At 36.3% G+C, this 9,583-nt stretch overlaps 1 protein-coding gene and 1 pseudogene across 1 annotated transcript; one reads left to right on the forward strand and one right to left on the reverse strand.

Moving 5' to 3' along the window:
* The first annotated feature begins 1,430 nt into the window (after positions 1–1,430).
* On the forward strand, positions 1,431–4,678 carry LOC114752429 (B2 protein-like; annotated as a pseudogene).
* Positions 4,679–6,037: 1,359 nt separating this feature from the next.
* On the reverse strand, positions 6,038–8,396 carry LOC114752428 (transcription and mRNA export factor ENY2-like). The gene is made up of 5 exons (XM_028941173.1): positions 8,364–8,396; positions 8,064–8,160; positions 7,835–7,929; positions 6,739–6,815; positions 6,038–6,478 (listed from the first exon to the last, which is right to left on the reverse strand). Coding segments are annotated over exons 1-5 (342 nt in total). The 5' UTR covers positions 8,366–8,396; the 3' UTR covers positions 6,038–6,407.
* Between the last annotated feature and the right edge of the window lie 1,187 nt (positions 8,397–9,583).

The raw sequence follows: 9,583 nt of genomic DNA on the forward strand, positions 1-9,583 counted from the left end.
AAATAAAAGTCAAATAAGGTCTTATATTAAGGACCGGAGGTAGTATAAATATAAGAGACAAAGTAGATTAAAATCTTATATTTAGGATCAAAATAGAAGTCAAACAAGATCTTATATTAAAGATAAAAATAGTATTTACTTATTTCAACTCATAAACACGTTTGGAATTCCAGCACTTGTTTGGCTGAGACTTATAAGCCAAAAGTTAGATTCAGAGGTGCAATTATCTTAAGTTAAAAAACAAGCTACTTTTGACTTATTAAAAGTCACGTATCGGTTCATTTTACTTATAACTTACTTTTTATTTAACCATAATTTAAACAACTTTTTATACAATGTAATTTTTATAAAATCCAATCTAAATATAAATCATATTACCTTATTTAACTTTTATTTTATTTACGTTTTCAAAAAATCAAATTAAAAATAAACTATTTGTCCTGTCCATAACTCAAACGGACTCACTTGTGCAGTTAGTGATGGCACTTATGATCATCTTCTTCTTTTTCCAACGCATTATCTTCCTCGGTTTCGTGTAACATGGTTTCAGGGAGTGTTTGGAAATATATAAAAATGTTTTTAAAAAACACATTTTCATAAAACGAGATAAACTTCTCTATATATGTATTTTGTACACCGTAAAAATATTTTTAAAACTATGATTTAGTTTCCATCCAAACACCCTATAGTTATGTGCATATATATTATACTACATTAGTTTTTTAATATAAAAAATATGACATTGTTCAGGTTAAATTACAAGTTAAATTTTATATCAAGAATAAGAGATGGTATTTTATATACAGTTATTGAGCTGATTAAAAATAATCACACCACTAAAATAAGTGTTTTTATGAAATCATCTTATTTATGTTGAATAAAATTGTCCTTTTATCAACGAGACAAATTTCAGATGCATATATATAATTAATTTTTAAGTTAATATAATTTTTGGTTTGCAAATTTATTTTTATTTTAGTTTTGTTTTCTTGAGTTTTAAACAACAGATTTTGATTCTTCAACCAGCAAAATAATCCAAATTTTTATTAAATCATAAGACTAATATTTTAAACAAAAACAAATTAAAATGATAATAGACTTGAGAAAAAAAACTACATTAATTCTTAATTTTTTAATGAGTAAATTTTGGCCAACTTTGTCCCATAAAACGTGCGATGATGTCTCCTGTGCTTTAAAAATCGTCAACATTCGAATTTAATTTACATTAATTTTTGGCGTCGTTGTGGAAGTGGAACCCGTTGGGCACTGGACCGATCATGTTAAATGCGGCCACGTCACCGCCACCAACCAGAGCTTCTCAATTCTGGAAACAAATTCAAAATCACAAGTCATATTACATGACCGGAGTGGCAAATCTTGTAATTTCTTGAACATTTCATGGGCCTTTTCAGAATTACGAAAACTTTCGCTGGCAATAAAAATCCAGCCACCTGGTCTGGAAAACAGTCTCCCTAGCGTCTTCTGCGTTTCACAGTTAAGTCGGCAAAAAGGTGCTGCTCTCTTTTCTTCTAGATCTCCAAGACCAGGGTTCTTTCATTGTTTATACTGTTGTGTGTATCTATTCGAATCAGTTGCTTGGGTCTCTTGGTCAAATCTATTGTTGCCATTAGCTTCCCTTCACCTCCTTCCCTCTTTCATCGGATATCTGTTCGGTTCACTATGCGGATTGTGCTTTGCCTTGTTCTAGATTCTATCCTATAGATCTTCACTTGCAACATTTGGGCATGATTGCCTCCGATCTTTGATGTAGTTTCTTTGTTGGCGCAATTATTGCTATATACGATCATCTAAGTTGATTGGCAACGTGAAGTCTATGTTTGGAGTAATAATTTTTTTGCTTGATACGGAGCTTTAAAAAAATTACTTTGGTTATATTGCTCACATGATCATGGTGGAATTGGATAAGGAAAATGTGTTATAATCTGAGGTTAGATACTTAAAGAACTTCTTTCTTATCTACATTTTCGTGTGGCTTAGATCTGATTTCCTCTGACCACCGTCTCGATATAGTGTTTAGTGCTTCTTTTAGTCCTGGTCTAATTATGGTTACCTGATTGTACCGAGTGTTGTACAATTTGCATGAAGGTGTAATAAAAGCCTTTTTTTCCAGGAAAAGTAATTAATCTATGTCACTTTAAGTTGAAAAATATTTCTATTGAAAGACTTTAAGTTTTGAAATTACACCGAAAGAACCAAGGACAAAAAATCTGCATTTTGAGTTCGGGTCTTTAAATTCTTAAGGTTGTTATCAAATTTACTGTTTTTCAATATAAACACTGACAATTGGCAATTGAAGTCATTAGCTGGATTTTCTTCTTGCTTCTAACTGTCTACAGTAGTTTACCAATTCAAACTTGAACCGTACTCTTGTAGTTTCAAATTAGGGCGTACATGAGCATTTTTTTTTGGGAAAAAATATTTTTGACTAATGTGCATGAACATTTTTGATGCATGACTTTTGAATTATGGCAGACTTGATTTTTTTTAGGTGTAATAGTTTGATGTTCTATGTTGGCTGAAGCGTTGCACCACTGTAAAATTTGTGTTGTCTCGCGTTGCTATATTTTTGTCTGGCTTAATCTAACTAGTGCGGGTTGCCTTTCTATTGTACTAGGGTTTCAAAAGATGGACAGCTTGCACAGCTTTTGGCAGTTGGGAGATGAGCTTCGAGGACACTCGAAAACATCAGAGGATCATAAATGGTTAATGGTTGCTTCCAAATTGGCTGAACAAACAAGGTCAAAGGGAGAGCGTGTCAATAATCTTGATCTAACAAAAGGCCCAATAGAAACAAGGTCAAGGGATAAGTTTGGGATCCAAGAAGATAACAAGTTTGACACTCTGAACTTCAGCATGCTGAACCTGGAATCTAAGTTCGCTGAAAATGTGAGCAAGAGTTCCCTCAGGAATGGAGTTTATAATATGAATGTGGTGTACCCAAAAAGCAATGCAGGCTTAGTGGCAAACATCAGTGGCAACAAGTATAACAACAATCTCCAGAACAACAAGGAGTCCAACAATAATGGAAGCAACGGTAACAATGAAACAGCGGCACAAATGCAGCTGACAAAAGGTTCAAGACCTTGCCTGCATCAGAGACGCTCCCACGAAATGAGGTGCTTGGTGGATACATCTTTGTCTGTAACAATGACACGATGCAAGAAGACTTAAAGCGTCAGCTCTTTGGTAAATTTCATATTCTTACTTTACTGGTTTGATTTTCATAACTCAAAAGGCACCTATTTGAAAATTGTTTGGATGGTTTTGTGATGCCTTTAGTTTGAGCATGTTGTACGCCTTGGCAAATGCTCATGGGGTTACACATTCCATAGACATTTTTGTCCTAGTTTGGGTTTTAAGTTGTCTGTGTGCTGAGATTTCAATTTCATTACTCTTAGACACCCCAATCTATCATGGATAGCATGTTGGAGCATGCGCAGATTGTCTGTGGTTTATTTATGCTTTTGTTGTTAATATAATTAGTCAATTAGTCAATTATCTTGTGGGTTGACTGTTGCAACCTCTTGATAGGTTTGCCACCAAGATATCGGGATTCTGTTCGGGCAATAACACCAGGGTTACCTCTTTTCCTGTATAACTACACTACTCATCAGCTGCATGGTGTCTTTGAGGTGGGTTGTATATAATTTTTTATTTGGACAAGATCTTTTTTCGCACTGTACTCCAGTTTGAAGAGGAAATTAATATGTTTTGAGGAATGGGGAACTAAAAGTTTCTGGGTGATAGAAGAATATAAAAAAGAGGTTTAGTTGAGTTTTTAACTATTTAGTGTCTGTTGTTGCAGGCTGCAAGTTTTGGGGGCTCTAACATAGATCCAACTGCATGGGAGGATAAAAAATGCAAAGGCGAGTCAAGGTTTCCAGCTCAGGTAGAATCTTGGGAGGGTTCAGATTTTAACGTATCCCTCGGATATTTACATGAACTGAGGACGACTTTATACGTCTTTGTGTGTGTGTGTAGGTGAGGACCCGTGTCAGGAAACTTTGCAATGCGCTGGAAGAAGATGCATTCAGGCCAGTCTTACATCACTATGATGGTCCAAAATTCCGTCTTGAGCTGTCTGTTCCTGAGGTAAAGACATATTATTTTGTATCATGCATGACTGGTTCTTCAAAAGTTGTTGTGCATGAAAATGGTCTGAGCTTTTCTGTGGTGATGATATCCATTGTGCATTATGTTGCAGACCCTGAATCTGCTAGACCTATGCGAACAAGCAGGCTCAGCAGCGTAAGCACACGTTGGAATGCACAATATAGTAGGTAGGTTTTGTTGTGCTGGCTGTGTGCGTTTGGCAGGTTTTCCATGAAGCGTAAGCTTGGAAATTAGTCTGTTTTGGAGATCTCATCTTGGTGGATTTCTGGTGAAGTGGTGAGACGCTGCTGAATAAATGCTGTCTGTGGTGTCGCTTTGAAGACGCTTGGTAGCTGATGTATGACATTTGATGCCGCCATTGTAATATTAATTACAGAGTCGCTATGGTGTCATAGAGAATGACAGCCATATTTGTGGTGAAAACTTGTGTATTCTTGTTCAGTTGAGAAGAACAACTTATGTACGACTACCCTATCGAGTTTGTAGAACTACTTTCCTGCTCGATTTCTATCGGGTAATCTAAATCGAAATGGTTATTTCATTATAGGCTGCGCGGCAAACTTTTCGTATGGCTTCTTTTTGTCAATGCAAACTAGGACAGGACTTGCGCATATCAGCGTACTAGAACTACTCAGTACGACTATCAGTATTTCTTTTTATTGTGTGCAAAAGGATGGCGCCAAATTGGTCACTCGCGCCTGGTGCAGTAAAGTGGAATAAGATTTAGGGGGTGTTTGGTAAAACCAAAACTTAGGTTTCAGAATTACTTTTCTGCAAAACGAGGTAACCTCCTCCACATATTTATTTCGTAATCCGTAAAAGCACTTCTGAAATCATGGTTTGATTTCTACCCAAACACCCCTTTAGTGGATGCTCCAGGTCGATGGTGTTGATTGGTTGGTTGTAGCCAAAATGAACTCTTTTCCCGATAAAAAGTTGAAGTAAAAGGCCAGCATGACGCGCTCCGCTATGAATAATCTGAGAATTTAATAAACACGGGCCTCCTGTGTATACAGTTGTGATTGGGATTGGTGCAGGGCACGTCGTTGACAGTTATGAATACGCATAATTTTCAGTTTATAATGATGAGTTTAAGCGTATGAAATAGCAACTCTTTATTTATAATTAAAATTTATTAACAATTATTCTCCCTTGGACGCCTCGTTAGAATATCCCTTTTTATTTTGATGGCAAAAGAAAAGCAACTTGGCTTCGCACTGGGCTGGTAGAACTCTGAAGGGAACCTAAATCTCCCTCCGTTAGTCTTCTTTCTTGTCTCCTTTGGGAATCGCTGCTGCGTGGCTAGAGACTCCGAAAATTTGGTCATTTACATGATTGGCTTCTTTGTGGACACTAGTCCCAAGTTGGGGCCCCAAACGGTAGCCTCCACTCCCGACTTTTTTTTTTCAAGTCCATTACCCCAAGGAGGCGAACTCTCACAATACCCAATGCCACAAGCAAAGCCCCACATATTCTCTGAGAATTCCTATTCCTAATCACTCCCGTCTCCCCCCACACGCATGGATCTAATCCTGTTACCGGCTTCTTACTAAAATGAGCGCATTCCTTTTACTCTTGCAACAGCATCCTGTTCCTCTTCTCCATATGCTTCTATGGCAATTCAATACTAGCCTCGAATAGCATGCATAATTCATTCTTCATCTAGGCTACACAAAGGAAACTGCATCATCTGCAACAGACGGTTCGAATCTTTTTGCAACAGCCATCATCCACAGCTCTCCCCGTATTCTCCAAACTATATGGTAGTCGCCCAAGATATGGTGCTCACCTTCCAACTCACCGAGTGATTAGCCGCTTTTCAAATGATGATATGCATTCGTTTTTCTCCCCACTCTACTTATGTATATCTTCGATTTCAGGCTCTGTGTAATTTGTAATATCATGGGGCAGAAAAATAATAGATTGATACCTCCGGTCTTAATTATAAGACTTCGTTTGTAGTCTATAAATGAGATTTTATAATTATGATTGGAGGTAGTATTATACACATCGTAAGACATAATGCAGATGTATACTCATCCGATGTATACATCCATTTTTTCCCTAGTATGACAGATTCACATTTCATCGTTAACGATGAAACAAGACCTATTGCATCAAATGTGATTTCTTAGATCCATGACGAAAGGGGCACACGAGTTTTTATACATTTTCTAGAGAAGCCTAACATGCAATGGTTGTCATGCCTTCTGAGTTCCATTAGTAACCTTCAGTAATCATTTCCCAAGACACTAACCGAGCAGCGTTAGAGATTATAGTGCTGCAGACATAAATGTGCGAATTCTTTGCAACAGCTCAGCCTTTACAGAATCCGGAATTGACGCTGCAAATGAGAAATTGAGAGGTTTTTTTGCCTAGTCAGTACTCAGAATAACATAACAATGATAAAAGTGGGCATCACCATTCCTGGCAAACTCCTCCTAAAGGGAAATGTAGAATCGACTATAATGCCATTCAATGATATAACCAAATTTCTAACGACATTGACAAAATGGGGGGATATATTTGCCATGAGGTGCTTTTATGCAAGTAACCTATAACATAAAATAAATGTATCAATTTGAGAAGCAATTAATTTAATACCTCTGCCCTTTGGAGTGATAACATGAACCAGTTCATCGACAGTCACATTATTCCTCCCTTTCTTCTTAACAAAAGCCCTGCATTAAAAAGCAAGAAAAGATTGATTCCAACACTGAGAAGCCACATACACAAGAAACACACTCAAGTATGCAGGATTATTAGTCACAGCTGGATACTGGCAGAAGGAATTCATACAATCATCTGATAATCTTATATGTGAAGACAGAATAATGAAGTGTAAAGAAAGTTAGGAGTGGGAATGCACTTTATGGGCTATCCACTTATGTCGTGTGTGATACAACAAAGCTTCAATAGAAGCAATGTTGCAACTATACCAGACAAACAAAAATCAAGAGCCAAATATCACCCCCAAGGCCAAAAAAAGGAGAGTCAGAGGCACTTAATACATTACACTGACCCAATACCATACAAGAGTCTAGACTTTTCAGGCAAATGCAAATAATCAGTGCTAACCAAAATGGCATTTATTAGTTATGATTATAAATAAGGCAGCGCAAAAGATATTAATACGGACATCATATGGTAACCAGATGTTGGGATTAGTCATAACATCAACCCAAAAACGGCATTCCCAGAACCTTTCATGCCTTGCCACTTTTATATTTTAGTTCCCCTAAAAGGCTCAAACTAAATGTCTTCACTTAACAATGAAAGGTTATCCTTCCTAACACTGAAATGAAGATAAATATTTTAGTATGCACCTTCCGTTTGCTCATATGCCCCTTGTGAGCAGGGGCTTTTTTCAGTGAATGAAATACAATGCCCTGCTTCTATAGAATCTTAAATTGCCCTAAAGAGCAAAAAGGGATGGCAATTACGGCAACAATTACCCAAAAAGCAAGGAATAGTGGGTTTGCTTGTTATCAAATAAAATTTCTGGCACTAAAATTGTATTCTTTTACTGAAATTCAGTTCCACGAAGAAGAGACCAGTAAACGGAATGCTGAGGATTCAACAATTACATATATAACGTCAGGGAATAATACAGGCAACTTGAGCAAAGCAACCTTATCCAGCAATTCCATTTATTCAAAGATTCTCTAACGAGAGCTAACAAATTAGAGCAACAGAATACCTGCAGAGAGCTTTCATGTCATCCTTCCAACCACATTCTACAAGTCTTTCCCTCAAAAGTTCCATCAGCCGTTCTTTCTCTCCAGTTTCGATCAACTGAGCGGACAATCAACAAATATTGAATTAGCAAGAGAAAGAACAGCAACCAACTTTCTTTTCAAGAGACTAACTGAAAGCATGCAAAAGATTGACTTATAACCTAACTTGGGGAACGAAAATAAAGATCAAACCTTGATATTTATGAGCTCTTGGAGCGTGGGCTCCCTTTCCGATGGATTTTCCAGCACATCTGGCGTGGGAGGTCGATTCACCGATGTTTTTGGCTTCCTTTTGGTCACAAAAAAAAAATCTTAATAACCGGCTATCGCTAAATTTATAACGAAGAACAAGAACCAAAATCTCAAAGGAGTCGCAATCAAGGATGAGACCCGCCATAAGTCGCGAGAACACCCTTTCCAGAGTGGAACGTTTTGATTCATTTTTCTCTAGAAATTACAAAGAAAATATAGATCAGATTGCGGGAGGCTCACATGCTTTGGGAAAAATCGAGCAATGAGAGATTGATTTCTCATATTTAGCTGCGACCTGCGAGCAAAAGGGATTCGTTCGGTGTGCAGCCTCCCACCGCCTGTGGTCTATTCTATATTCATCATTTTTCTTTCTCTCTCTCTCTGTTTTTTTTTTTTTTAACTTTGCCTGTAGTACTCCATCGTTCCTATTATAAGAGACATTTGATATTTATGATATGTTTTATATATAAGAGACACTTAAAATTGCTCTATTTTTATATTGATTTCTTATTTTACCCCTATTTATTTTGTCTCTCTTCATACTCTCTCTCTCCTCTCTTTCCTTTTTCTTTCAATAATTTAATTGTTCTCTCATACTCTCTCCTTATTAATGGGGTATTGTGGAAAAACATTATACTTTACATATTAATTATCCTCAACTAATTTTAACTGTTTTTTGATTAACATAATTTGGTTATTTGTCCTTATAATAAGGAACGGAGGAGTAGTATAAAATTCTGACGTCCCAGCGTTCATCGCAAAACGACAGATCGTTTAAGCTACTGCACGGCAAAAAACCCTGCGATATCTTTCACCAAAAAAACCTGCAATTCATTTTCCTGCATAAGGCCCGAGAACAAGAATGGTAGGAATGCCCGTGACGAAGTGTCATCCAAAATATTAATATATTATATTCTTTCGATTCTAAATATAAAATCTTTATACTAGTAAGTATAAAAGTCTTATATTTAAACCAAAAGAGTAGTATTACTTACTTACTTGCCCTAATTGTAAAACCGCGTTTGTAGACTACAAATAAAATTTTATAATTAGGACTGGAAATATATTATGTTGCAAATATATGCACATTTTTCCCATCACACTTAAAGTTCACGATGAACTTACAAATATTACAGTGTGTATGGTTTTGATTCTATCAAGAAAAGGACAAAAAAATAGAACTACCTCCAATTCTTAATATAAAAATTAATTTGACATGTAATTTGATCTTAAAGTACTATTTGGTATGAGAGAAGTGAATGGGAGGGGAGGAGAAGGAAAATTTTAATGAGCTGTGTTTAAAAAATTAGAAAAGTGGGGTTTTTGAAATTTTAATAAAGAGAATAAGTAATACAAAAAAGTAATAAAATAATAAAAGCTTTTAACCTCACTTTTTCAATTTTTTAAATCAAGCTTATTAAGTTTTCCCTCCACTCTCCCGTTTTATTTTTCCTCATACC

This window comes from Neltuma alba, unplaced genomic scaffold (assembly GCF_004799145.2).
Source record: "Neltuma alba isolate B1F8T4 unplaced genomic scaffold, ASM479914v2 tig00007377_pilon, whole genome shotgun sequence".
In the NCBI taxonomy this organism is placed as follows: Eukaryota; Viridiplantae; Streptophyta; class Magnoliopsida; order Fabales; family Fabaceae; genus Neltuma; species Neltuma alba.

What these genes read in the sequence shown, in the direction of transcription:
- LOC114752428 (XM_028941173.1), bottom strand. An exon ending in AAGAGCTCATAAATATCAAG is followed by an intron (nt 7,930 to 8,063) that starts GTTTGATCTTTA and finishes TTGTCCGCTCAG; the next exon opens with TTGATCGAAACTGGAGAGAA. An exon ending in GACATGAAAGCTCTCTGCAG is followed by an intron (nt 6,816 to 7,834) that starts GTATTCTGTTGC and finishes TTTTTAATGCAG; the next exon opens with GGCTTTTGTTAAGAAGAAAG.